This window comes from Giraffa tippelskirchi, chromosome 5 (genome assembly GCF_054371585.1).
Source record: "Giraffa tippelskirchi isolate mGirTip1 chromosome 5, T2T-mGirTip1v1.2.pri, whole genome shotgun sequence".
NCBI classification, from domain to species: domain Eukaryota; kingdom Metazoa; phylum Chordata; class Mammalia; order Artiodactyla; family Giraffidae; genus Giraffa; species Giraffa tippelskirchi.
The window spans coordinates 94692773-94717344 of record NC_137279.1 but is presented as its reverse complement, the minus strand read 5'-3'; the positions used below and the strand labels follow the sequence as shown (position 1 = coordinate 94717344).

General features: G+C 44.1%; 2 protein-coding genes across 5 annotated transcripts in view; one reads left to right on the top strand and one right to left on the bottom strand.

Annotated features, from left to right (window-relative positions):
* Positions 1 to 5126: 5126 nt before the first annotated feature.
* SHE (Src homology 2 domain containing E) lies at positions 5127 to 23911 on the bottom strand. The gene is made up of 6 exons (XM_081494663.1): positions 22358 to 23911; positions 19058 to 19184; positions 10054 to 10383; positions 8009 to 8165; positions 7459 to 7578; positions 5127 to 5966 (listed from the first exon to the last, which is right to left on the bottom strand). Exons 1-6 carry the CDS (start codon positions 22961 to 22963, stop codon positions 5738 to 5740), a joined length of 1569 nt encoding a protein of 522 aa, XP_081350789.1. The 5' UTR covers positions 22964 to 23911; the 3' UTR covers positions 5127 to 5737.
* Positions 22824 to 24572, top strand: part of TDRD10 (tudor domain containing 10) — a 63718-nt gene continuing 61969 nt past the window's right edge. Inside the window, exon 1 of one of the 4 annotated variants that reach the window (XM_081494664.1) lies at positions 22824 to 24026. In XM_081494664.1, coding sequence (XP_081350790.1) covers positions 23668 to 24026 — 359 coding nt within the window. In that variant the 5' untranslated portion in view covers positions 22824 to 23667. The remainder of the gene's footprint in view (positions 24027 to 24572) is intronic. The other 3 variants (XM_081494665.1, XM_081494666.1, XM_081494667.1) reach the window with 3 other exon arrangements.

Here is a 24572-nt window from a genome sequence, read left to right as displayed (position 1 = left end):
GTGGTGTGCAGGCTCCTCACTGCGGTGCTTTCTCTTGTTGCGGAGCATGGGCTCTAGGCGCTCAGGCTTCAGTAATTGTGGTTCATGGGCTTAGTTGACCTGTGGCATGTGGAATTTTCCTGGACCAGGGGTCATACCCGTGTCCCCTGCTTTGGCAGGCAGATCTTTAACCACTTCTCACTAGGAAAGTTCAACACTTAAGTTCACTGTCTTATATAGGTATGGTTCATGGCACTGGCAAACAATTAGAATTGTAATGTCAAACATTACTGATCATCATAACAAATATAATGAACAGCTTTGAAGTACTCAGAGAACCACCAAAATGTGACACAGAGACAGTAATTGAGAGGATGCTGTGGGAAAAATAGCACCAAGATTGCCATAAACCTTCGGCTTGTAAAGATTGCAGTATTTGTGAAGTGCAGTAATATGAAGTTATGTCTGTCTAGGTAGAGCAATTAAGAGCCACTCCAGAATTAGACCTGGACTGCAGTTATCATTTCAGTTCAGTTGCTCAGTTGTGTCCAACTCTTTGCGACCCCATGAACCACAGCACGCCAGGCCTCTCTGTCCATCACCAACTCCTGGAGTTTACTCAAACTCATTTCCATTGAGTCGGTGATGCCATCCAACCATCTCATCCTCTGTCGTCCCTTTCTCCTCCTGCCCTCAATCTTTCCCAGCATCAGGGTCTTTTCAAATGAGTCAGCTCTTCGCATCAGGTGGCCAAAGCATTGGAGTTTCAGCTTCAACATCAGTCCTTCCAATGAACACCCAGGACGGATCTCCTTTAGGATGGACTGGTTTGATCTCCCTGCAGTCCAAGGGACTCTCAAGAGTCTTCTCCAACACCACTGTTCAAAAGCATCTATTCTTGATATTAAGTGATAGTATGGGCTATCACTTACTACGTGACTGACCCAGTGTTTATCTGAAAAACAAGGCTACCAGCTGGTTCACTGCCTTGTGGAGGATTAAAGTGGAATAATATAGCATGGAAAGCATTTATTCAGGAGAATACCTGGTGTACAGCACGAGTTTATTCTCATTATTTACGTCTTGGCCTTTCACAGGGTCAGAATCCAAGCTCAACAGACCAAACCCTGGGCTGTTGGAAATGTGTTCAACTTGATTTCTGAAAAAAAAAGTACTCAATTGCTCTGGTGATGTGGGGGAGGTGAATATTTCTCAGTGCAAACTTCCTTTTCTGTTAACACAGATGGGAAAAAACAATGAGCACTTATACCACCTGGTGGCAATTTATATAAACGTTCAATGGAAATGCAGACTTTTATAGCCTTCTTCTAGAATCTCAAATGAAGTTGTGTTTCTAAAGAGTTACTTCTAGTGGCAGCTCTCCAACATGGCTGGGTGTGGAAATCACCTGGTAGAGGGTGAAAAACAGAGTCACAACAGACTATAGTGTCATGTCCCACAGATGGGCTGGGGGCATCTGTATGAACAACAAAGATAAAAAACAAAAGCAAAGCCACAACTCAGATACCTAGTCAGGGACAAGTACAAATGTAACAACTGCCTACTCAGGAAGAAGAAGACTGAGGAAATGGAAGAGGAAAGCTTCAAAAACAAGTGTTATTGTTTTATTTGGGAAGGAAAACATAGAGCTCTCAAGCTGAACTGGGGAAAAAAAAATTAAGGTCACATCTGCTAGTAATGTTTACCTGTGGTTTGTTTACACATTTCATCAATAATGATTGCAAATGAAACTTCTGGTCCTCCCTGCTATGGCAGAAAAGTGTTTTTTTTTTTTTTTTTAATGAAGGGGGGTGATTCTCAAAACTAATTGACTCAAGCAGAAACACAGACTTTCTTGGAATAATGTTTATTTAAAGTTATATTTCAGAGTAAACCATCTTCAGGAGGGCATGCAGCTTATGTTGGCTACTGCAATACATCCAGAAATTTTAATAAAATCCTTCTGATATACTATAAATTACTAAAGTACTATAGATAAGGCACCTGTATTACAATCTTCAAATATTTTCAAAACTTAACATTATGTATTAGTTGATACTTGTTAAGGCCCCAGACAAAGTAACTGAATGGTTAAGAATGTGACAAAAATGAGATGCCTGTCTCCATGATCTTTTGCCAGCATATTCATTAAGAAACAATTTCAGATTCTAAACGACATGATCCAGCCATAGTCCAGGGGCCTCCTGACGATGGCTGTATTAGGTTGCAAATCACCTTTCCTGTGGAAAGGGCAGATTTCAAGATGGCAACTGCTGTGTCATCATTTTCCTGCTAAAGAATGTATCAGAAATCCTTCAGAAAACCCTGCCCTAAATACGCTTTGTTTTCCCACTGCAGTTTTCCTTCTCGCCATTAGATGGCAGTAACACACCATCATTTTCTTCCTACAGGGTCAGAAATTAAGGTAGGAAAAATTAAGGTTCACTGCAGGCCAAGTTTCTCTAAGTTAATGGGGTACAAAAATTGGAGAAAACAATAAAGAAGAGTGATTCTAAATAGATCACAAGGCCAAAATAGTGCTGATTATGGGAAATAAGAAAGAGACAACTAGTGAATAAAAGACATGTGAGAAAGGTATCAAATAAATTCTGCTAAATATTGTATTAAAAGGATCAGGAGAGAAGGGAAATGAAATATATACCCCCTAGACTGAAAGAAAAATGAGCCATTAACCTTTGACTAAAAAAGGACATTTTAATAGACTAGAAAAGCTACTCTCATTTAAAAAGCAACTGAAGAATGTCTCAAATGCTCAGCTGTTCTTCTGAATTAAGTATTAAGATTTACTAACAGTGGCCATTAACAGAGTAATTACATAGTTAAAATGACCCAATTAAAAAATATGGACTATTTTCCCACCTATCTCAAAAACATCTGGCTGGCCATATAAATTATCAGCCCACACTCCCCACTCTGTGGCAGAGGTCAATAAACGAGTAACTATTCAGCAAAACAGGAGACTTTAAGCAGCAAAGAATAAAGGCTCTTTTGATATATACTTCTTAAGAAAATACTTTGTATAACTAAGAAGGACACTTCCATCCCCAGAACAGAGTAGGCATATCCGTATTTACCTTTCTGTACACGTATCAACATTTCTCTTTTATTCCTATTTATTTAAATATACCAACTCCAGTGGTTGAAATGCATCCTGATTTAAAAAAAACAAAAACTGTGGCAGCAAAGTAAATAGAAATGTCCCTTCACTCTCTGTCCTTAGAGGCCTGAAACAAGACAATGAAATAAACTCATCTTGTAACATGCAGCAAAGCATTTTTTAAAAACAAAGTGTGATAAAGAGGAAAGGACAGTCGTAAAAAGCTCCACGGATGCTAAAATTCAAGGCAAACGAGAACAAATTTGTGGTAAGACATTATTTTCTCCAGAAAGAATCAGAAAATATTTCAGGAGACTGAATGAACCCAAGAGAATGAAGACCACAGGAAAACACTTGTAATCAGGACAAAGTGACAAAAACGCACAAGCATTCAGAGCTCAGAGAGACATGTCACAAGGCTTTGGATCAGCTGGCCCCGGAGGCTTAACAAGGAAGCCATTAGGGACACCCTGCTGGGCCGAATTGTTTTTAGAACATATGGTACTTTGTGCCACCACCCAGCTGTGAATTCCCTGGCTTTTGTCAGCTTGTGTCACAACTTCAGGAAGAAAATAGTAGCTTATCCCCCCTTCTACTAATTAACTATGTTTCTTCTTACTATAATCTCCTGTACAATTTCGAAATGCCACATCTCCACTTTTAATTGTATAAAGAAAACAGCATGACTGTCACAGAAAAACAGTATAAAGAAAGCACAATACTGAGCCTATGATAGAAGCTCAATAAATACTTAATGTATCAGGTCTGCTTTCAAAATGTTACTTATTACATTCATCACAGTTGCTGGGTGTGGGCCAGAAATCATTTAGTGCACAAAGAAAAATTTTATAAAGTTTTCAGCATTTATTAAAATTGGGATAACTGCTGACCTTCCTTTGTAGAATAAGTAAAAAACAAGATTTAATTTCTAAATGTTGAACTGAAAATAAGTTTAATAGAATGAATTATTTGTATATGGAAGAAAATAAATATTTGGTGAATGGAATTGGAACTATGGATGCTAAAAATTAAAAAAAAAATCTTGTACTAAAGGCAAGTACATACACCAGTACATTAAAACAAATTCTATCAGTACTTAAAAAACAGAACATTCTTGACTAATAAAATCATTGAGATCCAGTGAGGAAAAGTTCTTTTCAAATTTTTAAAAACAAAGATCACACAACTCTGGGTACATTCTTAACTGAATAAAGGTGCGAATATTTACTAATCTCTAAATCCTAACAGTAAAATGCTAACTAATAACCAGAAGGATATGTTTTCCTAAAAGTTAACTGGATCAACATTTTTTTGTGTATTTAACATTAGTTACAAAAGTTAACTTTTCATTGATGACAGTCAGCACATTTGTATCTGGACCAGTTTCAAGAACCAAATTACAAACCCCAGAATACAGAGACATCTGCTCAGTTTTCATTAGAGCCACTCACTGTAGCCTTCTCACAGTATGCCATTTCCACAGTTTTTTTTTCACAGTTAAGTACATTGGTGATATAAATTCATAATAAATCATAAAGATAATGATACTATATTATTTTAATATCTTTAAGCAGTAGAGGTTAGAGAAAACATCAGTCTCTTAAAATATTTTAATATAGTGCAAACCAGTCTGCTTTGTACAGCATGAGAGAAACTGCAGGTTTTAGAGACCCAGTTCCCACAATCATATCCTATATATATATATATATATAAGGGGACTCCATATATATATATATATATAGTTACTCTAAAATGCAAAGTACATCTAATTTTAGGGCTAAAAATGAAAAATTCAGTTGTTCCAATAACTACTAAAATGGACAAAGATGAAACAAAAGAGACCAGAGGTTCTATTATCCAATAAGAAAACAATTGTTGAGCTTTGTAAATTTTCAGATTTAAAACTCAGAAATAAAATCTTTGTTGTGTATCTTTTTCTGCAATTTAATTCTGTAATTCAGAATTACGGCAATACTGCCAATGCTTAATTATACTGGTGATTCTTAAATCACAGGCATCTTCCTTCTTATTTATGCTTATATAACTGATTTGCCAAAAAAGTCCACAGAAATTGAGAAAACACAAACTTTTCTTAGAAGGCTGGCTGACAAAAGAATCCTTTGGCCAGACTCTAAAGTTGTGAATTTTTATGGACTCTGGAGTTGAACTAGGACCCTCAAGAGAGAAAGGTAGTTTTTTTCCAAAGTGTCCACTATTACTCATTTTCCACTGTTCATGCTTTTCCCCAAGAAGGGGTCTTATATTACATGCTCTTTGGGTCTGTTTGATCATTTTTTGTTGTTTTATATAAATGCCAAGTTTGTTGGTTTATTTCCAGGGAATAACTAGTGCATTTTTGGAGAACCTTAGTATATCTGGACTCCTGACTTACCTCTCCTGAGGGTCACGCCCCAGATAGACAACCCTAATGCAGGGAGTGGAGGCAACTGGTAAATTATGGTTTCTCATTGTAGAACTGCTTAGCAAGGAGAAAAGGCACAGGTCAGTAACCAAGTGTCATGGAATGGATTCAAGGCCACAGACTTCTTGACTTCTAAATGAAGAGTCCTGCTTCCTCCCAAATATTATGGTGCAGTCCAGCCTTATCCCCTGAGAATCTGGTTGGGTGCTGATGCCCTCCTAGGTGTGAGAGGCCCCGCTGGGGCTTCTGGAGGCTGAACCTTGGTGCAGCTTGCTGTGCACAGGGTAGAGCAAGGTCATGTGCTCCGCCCCCTTGAAAGGCAGTTTCTCATTGGAGTAATAGTGTACCACTTCCGGGATGCTGTCAAAGACAGCACTCGTCTGATTCAGGGTGTACTTGCTGTCTTTGGTCTGAGCCACTATGATGTGGACACATCCTTGACTAGTCCTGGAACGAAACCAAAATTGAGGAGAAGACATGAATGAGTGAGCAGAGGGATCCCTCCCCACTGAAAACAATCTCAGCTGGATTCATAGGCCAACAGGTTCCCAGCCACTTCTGGAATTGTTATATACAAACAGAAGAGCTTTCAGCACTCTAGCAGAGCACAGAGAAGCTTCACAACCCTCAGCTAAATGTGCGTCACCCCTGGGTCATTTATCCTTAACACACACAAGTCATCAGGTACTGGACCAAAAGGAAAAAAAAAATTGCCCAGTCCTTCCTCGCCCCCAAATTGCCAAACTAGTGCTTAAGCCCAAGAGTGAGACCACTAAGGTGAGGTTTAAACTCACCTCTTTGTCAAGGCTAAAAAGACACGTGAAAGGTTTCCTCTTTCTTTCCTCCCCAAAGGAAACATTAAGAATAATAATAATAAAACTTGTTTCTTCCTCCACCCCCACCCCCCAATCTGGAAACACTGTTTCTGGTTGTATATGACAGCTGGCACCAAAGGCTCAAAGATCTAATCCACAAGCACCCGCTTCAGGAACACAGCAAAGCTATTCCTGGTATTGTGTATCTGGTAGCCTATCCCATTTTCTGAGCCATGTTGCTCCCCCCTCAACCTCTTTTCCCCTCCAGTCTGATTGTTTCAGCTGCAGGGGCTCAGCTTCCTCAGGAAGGAAATGCTGTTAGGGCTCTTGACAATGATCCTCCAATATAGCACCACTGAACTCACAGAGCAATGAGAATTTCCATGACACCAGGCTTATTGGAATAAGCCTACCAGGCAAAAATGAATGTTCTGTGTACAATTGGACAGGGGAGTCATCGCAAGGCAGTGTTTCCTTCTTTAACAGAAGAAACTGGTACCAAAATTGCAGTTGGCATTTTGACAATCAAGGAATCTCTTAAAGTCCCAAACACTAGAGAGTAAAAGAATGACTGAATTATCCTGTTAGAAATTATTATTTTTATCAGAAATTATTTCTCTGAGAGGACCTACTTTAGATCACATAAAGCAGAAACTAATCAATGTACAATGAAATGAAATAGGGATATTTATCCCTCTTTATCATAAGGGATATTGGGACATTTACCCAACGCCAATTTTGAATTCTTTCTTTTTTTGGCTGCACCACATGGCTTGCAGGAACTTAAGTTTCTTGACCAGGGATTGAACCTAGGGCCACAGCAGTGAAAGTGCTGAGTCCTAACCACTGAGCAGCCAGGGAATTCCCCCAATTTTGCATTCTAAACAAAGTATGTCATATTCTGTTGTCCAAGCAAACACATCTTATTTTCTGTCAATGTGTGTCCCTGTGGACCATATCAAGTATTGGGTTGACCAAAAAGTGTAAGATCCTACAGAAAAACCCAAATGAACTTTTTGGCCAACCCAACATATCTTTTTTGCCTGGTCATTTTCCCATGATAGCAAAGTCTGCACCCCACTCTTCCATCCAGACAGGGAGAGCCCAGGATGCTTAATACTCACTTTAGTGCAATGGAGTACCTACTGGTTCCTGACTCGCTGTTTCGAACCAGGTATCCAGCTTCTTTGCAGGACTGTAGTCGACTCTCTGCCTCAGCACGGGTGATGGCACCATGATACCAACTGAAAAATGGGGCAGGGGGAGAAACCATGAGCATCAAGATCCCAATCCAGACCGGGCCTCATTCCATAAAGCAATTTTGGAAATGAACTTCTGATGAAAGCTCAACAGCCTGGACTAGATCCGGCTTCCCATTCAAAATAGATGAAATGACATCTGGGTAATCCTGGATCACAAAACCTATCCATCACCCCAGAGGGAGTTAACAGGGCTAGAGTCACTTAAAAAGTTTTCACTCTATACAGGGGAATGGAATTTGAGATCAGGTGCTCGGGCCGCATTTTCCCCTCTGCACAAAGGCACTGGGCTTGGAAAATGGGTTTTCACGAATAAGCCCCATTCAGACAAGTATTCAACACCAGAAAGACTTAAAATGAGCTAGTGTGCCCCATCAAGGCTCCAACAAGCTCCCCGCCACCCTGTGTCACTCACGGCTGCCTCTCCAGCGGCAGGGCTGGGTCCACTCTCTCCCCCTCGCTGTGGTCCGTCAGCGGCGGCTTCAGGATCTTCTGGGTCCAGCTCTTTTGCCGGAGGTGCTGCCTCACTGTCTCCTCCTTGACAGAAGGTCTCTCAGAGCCTTCAAACTGAACTGGAAGGAAGACTCCATTTAACATCAGAGGCCACTGAGATGACCTATGTAACACCTCAAAGAAAAGAGCTTGTCTGCCTCATCTTAGGAAAGCAGGTTTCCTCCTTCTTTAATTTGAGCTAAAATGTACTACAAAGGCCCTGGGGTAGCTGAGCTCCGGCTGTCTTTGATATCAGATCATACTGCTAGCATCCACACGCAGCTCCTTTTACTGAAAGATGTTCATTAACAGAGAATGGTTTTAGAACATGAGGAGAAACCACTTCAGTATATTTCAGAATGTACTTTTAAAAAAACTCATCCTTTTGGTATATTTAGAATAAAAGACTATAAACAGTTTTAGGTAATGACTCCTTCCAAGAGTGTATATCATTCTATGAAACCAAATGAAGTTTTCACTATGAAATAATAAAGAGAAAAATCAACTGAGAAATAGAAACTACTAAGTGTCTTAACAATGCTATGACATCTAGGTGGGACAGAAGATAAAGAGATAAAATGAGCAGCATCTAGCACAGTAGTTGGTAACCAGTAGGGATTTGTGGAAAATAATTATAAAATAAAACAAAAATAAATAAATAAATTAAATAAAATAAAACAAAAACTGACTTGAGGGTGGGGGAGGGAAGGGCTGGGAGCCTGGGATTAGCATATTCAAACTAGTATCTATAGGATGGTAAACAACAAGGTTCTATTAAACAGCACAGGGAACTATATTCAATATCCTGTGATAAACCATTATGGGAAAGAATACAAAAAAAGAATATGTATAACTGAGTCACTTTGCTGTACAGCAGAAATTAACATAACACTAAATCAACTATACTTGAATACAATTATTTAAAAAATTAAAGCACAAAAAGAAAACCTGATTCAAATGTGTGTGTGCACCCATGCCGAGTCGGGTCTGACTCTTTGCAACCCCACGGACTGTAGCCCACCAGGCTCCTCTGTCCATGGGATTTCCCAGGCAAGAATACTGGAGTGGGTTGCCATTTCCTTCTCTAGGGGATCTTCCCTAGCTGAGGGGTTGAAACCACATCTCTTGAGTCTCCTGTACTGGCAGGCAGGTTCTTCACCAGCTGGGTCCTGGGGAAAGCCCATCCAGACCCAAATGTTTGCTATCAAACAAATTACCTTTTCTATTCACCCTTTGCATTGACGGCAGTTTTAACCAAAAGCACAGCTTTACTGTTAGAGGTAAAAGATATCCCTAACTTTTAAAATCAAAGGCAAGAGAAATTAGGTGGCCAGGTAAGTAGAAAAACTATGTCTTGGGAGAAGCAGGAGGGAGACTGACCTTTAATATCTATTGACAATCTACTCATCAACTTCCTCTTAAGTTATTAAAAAAAAGTTCACAGCTGAAGAATTGATTCCTTTAGCAGGATTTTCAACAGGAAAAAAAAAAGCTAGCTTCCTCCTGCTTTCCAACCACCTCTCCTATAATCCATTTGATCCACTACTGCCATCTTATTATAAACAGAAATTTCAACAGGTTCGAGGAATAGCACCAAGAGTTAGAAGAAGGGGCTCTCAATGTGATAGCTTTTAGTGGTGATTAGATAAGGTTTTCCAATAGTGATGTAAGGCATTTCCCAAACAGCTGCATACTGCAAGGATAAACGCAAGAAAATGCAAATAAACTGCAAGGAAATGAAGATGCCCAGAAGGATAGAGGACCCTATGCAACATTAAGGGGTCTTCTTCAGTCCTGTTCTTTCAACCATAGCCAAATTTTTATTTCCCCATGTAGCCAAATTTCTTGGAAAAAGAAACTTGCAGTTGAGGAACATAAAGAAAAGCGCCTTGGCTGAACGGGCGGGAGGGGGTTTTCCAGCAGGGGAGCTGAAAGAAGGCAGGAGCGGGACACGGACCCAGCCCTCACCCGATAGCGCCCGCACGATCTGCTCCTTCTTCCACTCCCAGGGCTGTTCGTACTCGGCCGCGGGCCTCTCGTCGTCCTGGGGCAGCCGTCCGTGGCTGTCCGGGGGCAACCTCGCCTTCCGCTCCGGCCCCTCAGCGGCGAACGGGCCCGCTTCGGCCGCCGGCTCATAGGGCGTGTCGTACAGTTGCTGCGGCTTCCCCAGCAGCTCCTTGGAGCTTCGGCGCTTAGCCAGCGCCTCTGGCTTCGGGCCGTTCTCTCCAGGCTCGCAGGGGCTGTCGAGCAGCTGAAGCGCCTTCACCAGGGGGTCTTTGGAACCTCGTCGTCTGATTTCTGCAAAACACACACCGCACAGAATACTTTTGAAGAAAATGTACCGTTGACGCCCGGTGATGAACCGAATCACCACTTCTCTTCCGACCAGACCGGTCTGTCTGGTTGGAAGTGTCTGAGAACACCTGGATTGTTGCTTACCGGGGCTGATGACTGCCCCGCTGGTGGGGAAGGGCCCTACAACTTCCCGCTAGTCCCCTGAGCCAGATACGGGATCAAGTCCAAGGATTAGGGGAATCACAACGGAAGGCAGGCCTGCCTCTGAGGCCGTGTGGTTGGAGAAAAGAGAAGGGGCCTCAGGGGACCTTCTCCATAGTTCCTGGTCCCCCTGTCTCCTCTTGAGTATGGGTCATCTTCAAAGGCTTTATGTCTTGTTAAGAAGCTGAGAGCAAAGTATTTTAATAAAAATTGAGTGTCTACTATATTCAAGCACTGGGCCACATACATCAAGGGAAGATATTTAGGTCCATTAGACAGAGTTCTTGACTTCAAAGTGGTTTCGACCTACTGATGCATTTACAAATAATACTTAACAGGCTAACAATGACAGAATGTTGTTGTTCAGTCACTAACTCACGTCTGACTCTTTGAGACCCCATGGACTGCAGCATGCCAGGCTTCCCTGTCCTTCACTATCTCCTGGAATACGTAAAGGAGGAGTTAGGGGGAAAAACAACAAAAATAATATCTCAAGAGCTAACATTTAGCAATAGTGTACCATGCATTACATATTTTTTTCTAAGTGCATTGTAATTTTCACAACTGCCCTATGAGGTGGACACTATTAGTTCCCCATATAACAGGACAAAACTGAAGCACAAAGAGTTTAAGGAAATTGCTCAAGACGGTAAGTGCAAAGCCTGGATTCAAAAGCAGGAAGTTGGGCTCTAGAAGCCATACTCTTAGCCACTACACTTGGATTGACTCCAAGTGGAAGAGAAATGGAAGATGCATTGACTTTGATAGAGGAGGTCTTTTCCAGTGGAGGAAGCTGTCTGAGTGAAGATATGGAGGTGGGAACGAGAAAGGGCTTGTTTCCATCACAGGGAATCGAGAGAGAAGTTCAAAGGCCAAAAGGCCAGAAGAGGAGAGGTGGTATGGGAGAAGAAGCTGGAAAAGGCAGGACAGGCACCAAAGTGGAGAAGTTTTAAAAGCCAGAATTAAAAAGTTTCGATTGTTCTGTATACAGTAGTGAGCCACATTACAAGTTTTTAAACAGGTAGTAACAATTATTATATAATTGTTTAATTGTATATAATTAACAACTATATAAATAACTATATATATATCTATATTTTTTTTTGGCTGGAAGAGAACTCCAACACAGTGCACAAGATAGAATAAAGGTATGGTCTGAACGGAAGCCCAGACATCAATGCAAAATATCTGATGCAAATCATCTAACCACCAGCTAACCAGCCAGCGAGCCACAGTGGGAAAGCAGCAGCAGAGTCTGGGGACTGAGTAGCTCAGGGCCCAGAGGCATCATGTGTTGTTGTTTAGTTGCTCAGTCGTGTCCGAATGAATCTGCAGCCCCATGTACTGAAGCCTGCCAGGCTCCTCTGTCCATGGAATTTTCCAGGCAAGAATACTGGAGTGGGTTGACATTTCCTCTTCCAGGGGATCTTCCCAACCCAGGGATCAAACTCTGTTTCCTGGATTGGCAGGCGGATTCTTTACCACCCGTGCTACCATAGGCCAATTCAAGCATTGTGCTGTGGTTTCCTCTAAATGCCCACAAGGAAGCCTTTTGTCTCCTTGGTCGCAGTGAAGAGGACCCTTTTAAACGCAAACATCTCATCACTTGCCATCCCATAAGCTCTCAACTGTCCACTTACAAAGTGCTAACTGCTCAGCATGGCACGGGACACCTTCTGTAGTCACATCACTGCCTACTTCCCTCTCTGATTTCATCTCTCAACAGCACCCTGTCCCTGTCCCCCCTGAAATCCAATTCTTTGTTCCAACCAAAAGGAACTTCTGAAGTTCTCTGCACACTGCACTGTCTTATGCCCGTGGCGTGCTGGTGATCTTCCAATCCTTTGGAGTCTGGCCTAGCATCTCCTCCTCTCTCTGACTGACCTTCTCCAATGCCCCAACTCCCCCCGGTGGCACTGCTTCACCAATTCACTCTCACCTTGTACTTCTCTCAGTGTGTGGATTTATTTGTCGAAATGTCTGCACTTCCAATTTGGTGGAGACTGCCAGGCCAGGGACCCCCATGTCTTGTTTGACTTTGTAGGAAACAGCTGTGCTAAATAATGGTTGGATGATGAATGGGAGGTGGGAGGGAGGGGAAGGAGTTCTAGAACTTCTCCGGGCAGGTGACAACATACATCTGGAGCTCAGCAGAAGATGAAGGTCAGAGGTACAAGTCAAGGAGTTACTCACACATGGATCATTGCTGGTATTGTAAGAATGAAAGCAATCATCATAGAAAAGGAGGCTGATTAGAAAGGAAAGAGGATTAAAAGCAGAATCTGGGACTTCAGAAAAGGCTGGATGAAAGAAGTGTCACCAAAAAAGGCTGAGAAGGAATGGTCAGGTAAGGAAGAAGAGGATCAGGAGACTTACAATGCCACAAAAACAAAGGAAAGTGAAACTTTCTACAAGTAAGTGAAAATGGGCATGGTGACAGAGAAGAACCACTGACTCCATCAGACTTCTATAACAAGCGAAGGATGGTAAATGAAACACTCCAAGGGAAAAGTTATTAAAATCAGGACATTAATTCAAAGGGGCAAAATTTACTTGTAGGATGAGGTTATAATTCTGCTGGATAGGGGCCCCTTACTGCAGCTGGATCCTATAAAACTGCAGGTCTGGTGCATAGACTTACCTGGGGGAGCTTTAATGAAGACTCATGCCTGGGTCCCATCACCACAGGTCCTGATTAACTGAGCTGGGGTGGCTTCCCTGGTGGCTCAGTGGTAAAGAATTTGCCTGCCAAGCGGGAAACATGGGTTCCATCCCTGAGTTGGGAAGATCCCCTGGAGAAGGAAATGGCAACCCACTCCAGTATTCTTGCCCAGGAAATGCCATGGACAGAGGAGCTTGGTGGGCTACAGTCCACGGGGTTGCAAAGAGTCAGACATGACTTAGTAACTAAACAACAACAATCTGGCAGTCAGAGCTGTAAAAGCTCCCCCAGGTGATTCTAGTAAGAAGAGAAGCCTGAGATGCACTCCCACTCCGCCTGGGTCCCCACCTCAGTTCCTCCTGCTCTCCAGGACTAATCTCATCATTGCTAGCCCCAGCCCAAGGAGAAGGGTTCTCCTAGCATGAAAACCTCCACATCCAAATGTGATAGCTAAGGACCATTCCCCACCCCCAGCCCAGGAAGGTGCCTCGGGTTGTTTGAGGTCTCCAACATCTCCAGTCCAAGCCTCTTGACTTTCAATCGACAGCTTTTTTTCTTCACTGCTTATTCTAGATGGTGTTATGGAAAAAAAGAAACAAAAACACACACTCTGCTCTTGGTTCAATTAAGATAAGGCTGGAATTTTTGAAAAAGAACTTTTCTACAGAACTAGGAAAGAGGAAAGAGAAAACACAAAGGCATTCAAAGGACGAATTTAGAATTTTAAAGTTTCTGATCAAAACCTAAGTTTATTCTCTGTTTAGACTGGCACAGGCTGGGGAAACCTTTCCCAAAGTCCTCACCTCAATTCTGTCCGGGTTGAACTAAATGGAGAAAGAGTTGAGTCCAGCCTTAAGATAGAAGGAGCCCTGTTCACAGGAAATTTCAATGAGTTTGTGTTAAAATAATGTACGCTGATTAAAATCTTTGAGTACTTATTTCACATGTATTTGGGTTTTACTTTTACGATGAGGGCTTTGTACTACTTCTATCTTAGATAGTCAGTACACACTTAGAGCTCTGGGAAAAACACTGGAAGGCATACAGTTGAGAATGTTCCATCCCAGGATGATCCGGGGTTGGGGTGAAATCTGAGGAGTATGATCATCTTTTAAAACAATGTTTAAATAGAGGGGAAAAAAAGGGCTTAAGCACAGGGCCTCTCTGCCCCTTCAAGGGGAGTCACCTTCGAGTCCATTCCAGCACCTGGCTGCCCCCAACCTGAGGCGCCATGGAAACAGAAACAATCGCGGGGCTGCAAGCCGACCCTTCCTGCAGGAGAATAGCCCCTGACGTGCAGAGCTGGCTCCGAGCGGAAACGAGCCTGAGAAGGAGGAAATGGCCAGAGGAAGCTACACCCTGGCTCTGCCGATAGAGGCCATTTACCACGGCAGACAACAGAATGCAGCCAACGGGCTACAGATAAACACCCATTTCACCAAGGGCTGAACCGAGGCCTGACCTGCACCAGTTCAAATCTGCAACCGGTTGCCAGGAAACATAATATGGGCTGAAAAATTTTCCCTTCTCAGTTTCCAACTGTAGCTGTGCATAATTATGCCATTTATATTTAAAAACATAAGACCAAGACTTTTTTTTGTTAAATCATCTAGTTAGCAATTAATAGTCCCCTATACTTGTTCAGGGGTTTCCCTAGTAGCCCAGTAGTAAAAAATCTGCTTGAAATGGAGGAGACCCGGGTTCCATCCCTGGGTCGGGAAGATCCCCTGAAGAAGGAAATGACAACCCATTCCAGTATTCTTGCCTGGGAAATCCTATGGACAGAGGAGCCGGGCAGGCTACAGTCCATGGGGTCACAAAAGAGTCAGACATAACTTAGAGACTAAACAATAATAACATACTTGTTAAGAATTTTCTTTGAGAATGGAATTCTCTTTCCAAAGTGTCTAAATAATTGTGATATCTTCCATGTATGCATGTACCAGGCATGTTGCACCTGCATTTCAGTGAAGCCTCAGCATAATGCAGCAAGAGATGTTAGCCCATTTTCACAGAGGAATAAACTGAGGCTGTGCAGTAGTCAGTGGGGCAGCCCACTGCCTCCAGAGCCCGTGCTTTCTCTATTATATCTTACTTTATGCCTCAAAGATTTAATGTAGAATATTAGTTACAATTTTTGTAACATACCTTTTCCCTTAGTCCATTTCACGTATTCAAAACATCAGACTTAGAGCCCTAAAAGGCTCCATGTTCCCCTTAGAATCAGAAATAGGGATCTTTTATCAGCTCAAGCTTTTGATTTAAAATTAACATTTTCCTATTGAACAAATCCAAATATCTGAACAAAAGCAGATATAAATCAGAAGTCCTGAAACTTAAGTGTAACAAACAAAATACAGACAAGTAAATCAAAAAAGCCTTCTGTTTTTTCCATAACGGACAGTTTTTTAAATGGCGGTTTTCCTTTAGATTTGACTATCTATACCAACCAATAAAACCATTTGGAGGCAAAAACCAAAATTTAAAGATACTCTGTGACTGGAGCTCTGTAACTAAAACCAAAGGGTGCTGGGTGACCTGGTATCCCCACTCTCCAACTGCATAATTGGGACAAGTTATTGAATCTTTCTGAACCTTAGCTTCTGTCTCTGTAAATGAGACACTTCTAACGCCCACCACACAGGATGGTAGGATTTAGTAAGGTAATCTGGCAACTTGGCACCTAAGAGACACTCAACTTGTGTGATTATCAGTTGCAGAAGGAACTCGCATGCTGAATGATGGTTCATCTTAGGAAACTTAGAAAAATTCTCCCAATGCTAATGTTTTAATTTGGTGGAAAAAACTCATCATGTTAAATTAAGTAGAAAGCTTCTGCTAATTATTTAGCTAAAATGTTTCTGCAAATTCAGCAGAACAACAACAGGTTTAAACTAATATTGCCTCATATTCATTGTTGTATCTTTTTCATGAAACAATCCTTCAGATAAATCTAAGTGAGAATTTACTCAGAAATTTATAAATCTTTAGCTTTTAAAAGTTAAGAGCAAAGTTTTGGGCACAGGGAAATCTGGGGAGTCTGGGTCCCACAGTTACCATAGGAAAGTAATAAATGTCTCTTAATTTCTATTCTCCAGGAGTTGGTGATGAACAGGGAGGCCTGGTGTGCTGCGGTTCGTGGGGTTGCAAAGAGTCGGATACAACTGAGTGACTGAACTGAACTGAATTTCTATTCCTTTCTCTGTTTCCTGAGGCAGATCATGATTTTCATTCTTTTCTTCACAGCATTTAGCATACTTCTCAGTGATATCTCTTCTGCTGTTAGGTCTGTTTACCCCTTGTTGTAAGGTTCATAAGGACCTGGGACCTGTGCATCTTGTTCCTTGGATGCCCGGAGCCCAGCATAGGGCCTGGAACATGGCAAAGAAATGCCTACAAAATTTTTGTTGGCTGTTACAAAATACCATCATGAACATTGTTCTATACATCCAAGACAGTGTTGAAATCAGGCATGTTACTCTCACTTCACAGGTATAAAAAAGGCAGTACAGAAATTGGGAGCGCCATAATTAAATTATATTTATCAGAACGCTATCTTTTGCAGAAATTCTGAAATAAACAATTTTGTTTATTCCCCTAAGATTTCTCAAGAAATATGAGACATTTCTGAACCTGGACTTTGACAAGCCTTACAGGGAGCAAACTGAACAAAAAAGGTAAAAGGGAAAAAAAAAAAAAAGAAAACCCACCCAGTAGCAAATCTTTTATTTCCAGCTTCCGGTAAACTCACTTCCTGTTATTCTGTCCAGCTGTGTAACCTATGTGTAGAATAAGAGGTATATCCTCTACATTAATTGAGTAGGTGTTTTGTGATATATATTTTAAATTTTAAATGAAGTATCTTTTAAATTTCACCAACATAAATTTTTTTTAAAAGAGCAAAGGGAAAAAAATTATAATTCTTAAGAGTAATTAAAATTTTTAATAAATTTGAATTTATTCTCCAATTGAATGTATTAGTGTTGCATTCCTAAATGCATTTATTCCTGTAAACTGTTTAAAACAAAGCCTGGGACTTAATATGTGCTCCAATATTAAATGCTAGCTACTATTATTATTACATTTATTTCATATTGGACACTGAATTTTATTTATTTAATTTTAAAATTTTATTTTTTTTGGGGGGGGAAGCAACAAGTTACATACAAACTTTTGACTTCTAAATACAGCTTTCCTTGTGAGTCTGAGTGGAAAGATGGCTTGTTGCTGTTCTTGCTGTTTAGTCGCTAAGTCATGGGGACTCTTTGTGACCCCATGGACTGTAGCCTACCAGGCTCCTCTGTTCATGGGATTTCCCAGGCAAGAATACTGGAGTGGGCTGCTCTTTATGTGTAAAGTTTAAAGTGCTTTTGCATATACCATTTCGAATGTGTCCTGAGGCACCTTGGTGTAGAAAGCATACCTTTCAGTCTGGAGTGGGAAGATCTGGGTTCTAATTTATGTTCTGTCTCTTAAAGAGCCTTACAAACATCTTATGAGAGTCAGAATCTCTTTGGTCTTATTTTCTACCCTGTAACAAGGGGTAGTATTAGCGTCCCCTAGTTTTCAGGATTTTGTGAGGATTATATGGGGGGAAAATTATTCATTTTTTAAAAGCACTTTCCCTACCATCAGTGTGGATCCATAAGAAAACGAAACAACCCCTCCCCCCCGCCCCCCCACCACAAACCTCAGATAATATAAACAAAAAACTTATCCCAATTAAAGAGAAAGAGAGGAATAAAAACCAAAGGACAAAGAAAAGTGAATTAAAGCAAAACATTTTTTTTTTTTCCAGAAAGGCTTTTCCCTCAGTTTTATGTAAAAGAAAATCTTTCCCCCTATTCCTTTCAAGTTTCTGATATTTTTTAGAATTCTAAGTTCATTCTCACTTCCTTTCATTCACAGATTTCAGTAGAGGTCACAGTCCAGTGACCTTCAGGGTCACAGCCTGGCCAGGGCACACCCTCCCCAAATTCGATGCCTTATCTCTGTGAGCAGAGAGCAGGAAACAGAGCGGTGCTTTCCTGCGGCAGCTCCGTCTCACTCTGAAGCCTGTCTTGACCCTTCCAGGGTGCTATGGTTACCCTCCTGCTCAACTTTTCTGAGACTATGCTTTTGGAGCCCGTCCTTGACAGCCTTTCAATCTGTTTTTAAACAGAAGAGACAAAATCTTTAATGTGTGACCAATTATTCCTTTCCCAGGCATGAAACCCAGGACATCTGAACAAGGCTCCCTTGAGTCAGCCCTTAGAAACGGCAGTTTTTCATTAAGGAGTAAAGAAAACTTACTCTAAAATTCCACAAATAAATCTAAATAATTAGTTTAAGTATTGTTTACACCAACTTAAGAGAATTATGAATAAAAGGAAAAGTATGACACCAAAAAAAATAACAAGAGTGTTTGCTCAACTTACAAGTCGGAATTACTCCCCCTTGGTACAGATTGATGACTCCCATTACGGATGTCAAAGTTTTGACAGTGGCCAAGAGGTGTATTTAAATTATCTGAAAACTGGAGATCACATCCTGAGAAGATCTGCAAATTCACAAGTGTCACTTGGCATAGAATTAGAAAAACTTTAAAGACCCCCGCAAATTCTAAACCTGAAGGATACAAAACCATTAAGGATGTTAGCTAGATATTTTGACTTTAGTTTTGGGTCTAATTTCTGTTTCTTCCTCACAGGAGAATCTGATAAAGTTCCTTCACCTCTCTTCCTCAAATACACACTGGTTCTTATTTATTTATTTTTTTACTACATTCCAAGTTGAGTGCGAGATTTCAGTATAAAGCAGCTCCTGGTTACAAACCTGTTATCATTTGCTGGGCATCATACGGTTCCATATAACCGTCGTTCTCCCCTACTCTCTCTGCATCCCTTTGACCTTTCGTCCGTTTAGCATCGTAAGGGTCAGCATAGTCTTCTAAAATGATGACCTGTAAGAAAACCAGACAGAGAAGTTGCTAACTATTATCACATACCAGAGTGACAATGGTGTCAAAAAAGGTTACTAAAAACTTGCAGACCCCAAAAGACTTCAAAATTTCCAACCAGTTCTGAAGAGCTTTTGCACTTGATCACATTATTATCCACTCAGCTGGACAAACATCTGGTTTATTTTGGTAGTATAATTGATCGGCAACAATCCATCTAAGCTCTCCTGCTTATCCCCAAGGCTCTTTTCACCTCCCTCTCTCTCCCCAAGCAATAAGGCATTTGCTGGTTAAAGTGTGGCAGGGTGGGTGGCAGAGAGTGGAGGATATCCATGTCTTTAGAGTAGAAGAAAATGAACTGGTCTACTACCTCTTCTATGATTTGGTGTTTTTTTAAATGCCAACTATTTGAGCAGTATAGCCATGGTAAGTCAGTTAATCACTCACGGATACTGCACGTCCCCTGGCACTGGCTAGGCACTGAGAGGGAATAAAATAAGACCAAGACCTTCTTCTTGTCCTCAAGGAATTTGTAACAGCTCTAAAGAAATAGGCTTCATAATAAGAAGCCTAGGAAACAGGTCAGAGCTAAACAGTACCCTGGGGGTTCTAGGTTCAATGATTTATAAGCACACTGATTCTCACAGACAACAATCTGATAGTTTTTTAAAAAATATTATTTCTTTCTTTTAATTTTTTGGTTGCACTAGGTCTTTATTGCTGTGCGTGGACTTTCTCCAGTTGTGGTGAGGGGGCTACTCTTCGCTGTGATGCAAGTGCTTCTCATTGCTTCTCCTGTAGCGGAGCACAGGCTTCAGTAGTTGCAGCATTCAGGCTCAGTAAGTTGCTCGAAGGTTCTAGAGTGTGGGCTCAGAAGTTGTAGAGCATGAGCTCAGTTGCTCTGAGGCATATGGAATCTTCCTAGCCCAGGGGTTGAACCCGTGTCCCCTGAACTGGCAGGCGGATTCTTATCCACTGTGCCACCAGGGAAGTTTTCATCCATATTTGTGACAGAAAGCATCCATCCTTCCAAAAACAGGAAGGTGCCTGGGAAGGTGGTGTGAGTGCAATAGTTCTGTAATGCAACAGCTGAGTGACAATGTGGGAACTTAAGGAGCCTGCGTCTGACAGGTACTTCTCAGGAAGGAAGAGTTTTATGGAAATTTTATGCAGAAAAGATATATTCTTTTTGCGGGGAGGGGGCTGCACTGCATGGCACCCAGGGTCTTAGTTCCCTGACCAGGGTAAGAACCCTTGCCTCCTGCAGTGCAAGCTCAGAGTCTTAACTGCTGGACCACCAGGGAAGTCCCAAGAAACATTCATTTTTAAAAAGCACAGCACTTCCCCTATTATCAATGTGGCCCCACAGATAAACAGCTAGGATAGTATAAATAAAGCGTGTATTCCAGTTGAAGAGAAAGAGAGGAATAAAAACCAAAGGTGAATCAAAATTAAGGGAAGAAGCCCAGCCCTTCATACAATCTCTGATTATATTCTCCAAAGAGTTCACGGAGATGTGCCACTGGGGCTGGGAAAGAAATCCAGATAAATGGGGAGAAGTGAGGAGGAGGGGACAGCCTGGATGAGAGTTTTCTTCCTGGGAGGAGATGGCCTAAGAAACTTCAGACATCGAGAAGCAATGACTATGAAAATAACTGGGCAGTCACTGCAGAGGACTGTGGTTACCACTCACTCTCACTCCATGCTTCTTGCTGTTCGGGTGTACTGCATCCCCAAGGTACAACGAGGAGCAAGAAGCATGATACTCAGCACTCGGCTGCAAGGTGCTTATGATCTAGGTAAACACACACAGAGACCACTGACTAATGTCTGGGTGAGATGGCCATCTTCCCAAACTCTCCCACCAGTGTCTGGCACTCAGGTAGGCATGCTGTAAATACCTGGACAGAATAAATGGAGGAATGAACAGAAGGGCCAGTGCAGACACACATGGTACGTGCTACCTGCTCCTGACCCCACCCAGGTGGGCAGCATGTTTGAAGCCTGGGCAAGAGAAAGTGCTCATGACAGGGAAGTGATCACCTTGGCTAGAGTCTGAAAGCTGGGTGTGAGCTTTCTCTCTCCTCTTTTTAAAAACAAACAAAACCCCAACTCATCTCTGTACGAATGAAGTGGGTCTCTTCACACTTTTCTTAACTGTCTCACATTGGACAGTACCCAGAAAACCTCCGGCGTGTAAGAAGCAGGAAACACCTTCTCTCCTGATCTGTAATTTCCTTCAGGGCATTTCCTCGTCCTGTTCTGTATCCTCCACAGCCCTAGCCCTTAGAGCCCCTTGCCCCCTATCCTACATGGCTCCTGCACAGCAAATGTTCATGGGATGAATGCTGCTGCTGCTGCTAAGTCGCTTCAGTTGTGTTCGACTCCGTGCGACCCCATAGACGGCAGCCCACCAGGCTCCCCTGTCCCTGGGATTCTCCAGGCAAGAATACTGGAGTGGGTTGCCATTTCCTTCTCCAATGCATGCACGCGTGCTAAATCGCGTCAGTTGTGTCTGACTCTGCGCGACCCTAAGGACAGCAGCCTACCAGGCTCCTCCGTCCACGGGATTCTCTAGGCAAGAATACTGGAGTGGGTTGCCATTTCCTTCTTCAATGGGATGAATGAAAGGGCTGTAAACTTGGGGTGCTAGTGAAGCATGGAGAAACTCTATATGGGGTAAAAGTGCAAGGAATGATGGAGTTTCCAGCAGAGAGGGTGGGTAGCGGCCAATCCATTCCCTGGAGCTTTAAAATTCATACTTAAGCAGTTTAAAGGTGACCATTCCTTATGCTCAAGAAGAATAAAAGTTATACACAAGCCTAGTTTTGCAATTCCTCTGGATTTCTAAATTAAAATACACAACATCTACAAGGGAGTCAAATTCAACAAAGCCCGATTGTCTCATTCAATTATTCTTCTAAACTTATAACAAAATTAAATGGAAAGTACATTTCTGCCAAGTTCCCCAAGGCTAGCATAAGAATTTTTTCAAGATTAAACAAACAAATGATCTTAAATGGTCACTTAGCAGTCATCAATGTCAGAAGGGGAAAATACATCCTCATCTTCTCTGAGGTATAAAAAACCCTCGAGTTCAGCGGGTTCACGATGCTCCCTTCCCACTGTTAGGCTTCAGTAGGGCAGAGGTGGTCCAAGGGAGATTGTATTCTTACCGTGTCTTGCTGCTTAATAATCTTGCCCTTGTCCAGTTCGGGGCCCAGAGATGAAGGGGAAGAGGACGCGGAGGAAGAGGTGCTGCTGCTACTGCTGCTGCTGCTACTGCTGCTGGGGTAGCTGCTCTTCCCGTTCTTCTCCTGAGTGTCCACTTTGATGAGCCTGTTGATGTAGGTGCTGCAGCCTGAGCTCTTGGCCGCGCCCCGGTGGGGCTCCTCCTCGGTGGTCCGCGAGTTTTTGCGGCCTTTGCCCGCGGCGGCCTGAATCAGGCCCTGCAGGCTATCCCGGGACAGCCGGCTGTCCTTGGGGGGGCCGACCCCGGCCCGGCCGCTGCCCAGCTCGGCCGCCGAGTTCTTGCGGCCCTTGCCCGGGGCGGGCCCGGAGCCGCCCGCCTCCGAGTTCTTGCGCAGTTTGCCGCCTCCCCCGCCGCCGGGCTTGGCCCGCTCCGACACGGTCTTCAGGTTCAGAGGGAACTCCTTGAACCACTTGGCCGCCATGAGGGGGGCCCGGCCGGCGCGGCCCAGGAGCGTCGTGGCCGCGGAGCAGGCGAGCGAGGAGGCCCAGCTTAGACACGGAGAGGCGCCAGGGACCGGGGGCCACTGCATTCCCCGGGGCTGGGTTGCTGGAGGCCGCGGCAAGGCCCCGCGACGGCTGCTCTGCTGGTCCCCGGCCGGCCGTCGCCCACGCCCCGCAGGGTGGGGCCCCTACGGCCCGGGGCAGGGGGCTCAGGGCGCCGAGCGGGCGGACACGGGCCGCCGCTCCGGACACGGACGGCGACAGGCACGACGCACCGGGGCCCCGCCCGAGCTCGTCTTCAGCGCCTGCACGGCCGGGGGTTCCGCGGCTCTCCGGAGGCGGCGGGCGCCGGGGGCTTCCCCTGCTTTTTCCTCCAGAAGTGGGAGAGGCCGGGCCCACGGAAGCCCCGGGACAGCCCTGCCCACACTCCCGGGGACCAGGGGGGACGGAGCGGAGGCGGCGGGAGTGTCCCCGGCACCGCGGCGGACGGTGGGCAGCCAGCGGGCCGACCGCCCCCTCCGCGCGCCCCTCCCCTCCGAGGCTGGCGCCTCCCCGCGCGCCACCTCCCGCCCAGATCCGGGGGCGCCGGGGTCAGCGCCTCCGTAGAGGCGGGTCTGGGGGTGCATGTTCAGGGGAAGGTAGCAGCAGCTTTACGTGCTGACCAGTTGTGCCCGCGTGGTTAGGGCCTCCCACTTTTTGCACAAGCAGCTCCCCATCACCACCGAGGGGGTCTCCACCAGGCGCTGTCTTCAAACTCAGCCCGAGTGCGCCACGTGCACCTCTCCAACCCAGGATGGGAACTCTTCCACTCCCCAAAGAGCTAGAGGTGCGTCGCGGTTACTCGCTCCACTCTCTCTGCAAGCATATTTTGGGGATGTGTGTGGGAGAGTGCCTACTAAAAGCAGGGGAAGAGGACGCGGGCACTGGTCCAGGAGCCGGTGCAGCTACGGTCCCCGGTAGAACTGCTGGCTCTGCGCCGAGAGCACCCAGCTCTTCCCGCCCCACCGGGGCTGCTGCCGCTGTGGAGGATTGGCTGCGGAGGAGTGGCCCCGCCCCGCGCCCCGCGGGCGTCGGAGGAGGCGGAGCTCCTAGAAAGGAGGCGCGAAGGCTTGGAGTCTGGGCTGCTGGCTGGACGCACCTGGCCCGGGAGAGGTACGGTTTGTTGGTTCCCGGCCCCGGGCTGCCAGACGGGGAGTAGCGGGCGTCGGGAGGCATTTGTGGAAACTGCACCCCTCATTTTCACTCCAGGGTGGTGGGGCGAATGTTCTCCCTCGGACTTTGTCGTTTGCTCTCGCCTGGGGGCAGAGCTAATTTTCAGTGGGGTTGGCGCGTGGGAGTGGACCGCAGAGACTGAATCCGTGCAGATGGGGAGCACTTTGTGCAGTACTGCGGGGCACTTTACATGAAAAGACGCCTCTGCCATCTCCCTCCCTTTCGAAGCAGTTTAAAAACTTTTTAGCTTAAAAAACTGAAAGCGCCCTGGAGAAGGAAATGGCAACCCACTCCAGTATTCTTGCCTGTAAAAGTCCATGGACAGAGGAGCCTGGTGGGCTGCAGTCCATGGGGTTACATGACTGAGCATGCGTGCATGAGGGTGGAGGGAGATGGGTTGGTAGCAATAAACTGGTAGAACTAACAAAAAATAACAAAAAAACCCAAAGTGCTGTTGAGGCTAACGCAGGATGTTCTAAATCCACT

Bases quoted from the DNA above. Each gene is read 5' to 3' on its own strand.
- SHE (XM_081494663.1), bottom strand. From the start codon at position 22,963: ATGCAGTGGCCCCCGGTCCCTGGCGCCTCTCCGTGTCTAAGCTGGGCC. The intron at 10,384-19,057 runs GTTTGTAACCAG...TGTGTTTTGCAG, and splicing joins TGCCCAGCAAATGATAACAG to AAATCAGACGACGAGGTTCC. The intron at 7,579-8,008 runs GTGAGTGACACA...CCCATTTTTCAG, and splicing joins CTGCCGCTGGAGAGGCAGCC to TTGGTATCATGGTGCCATCA.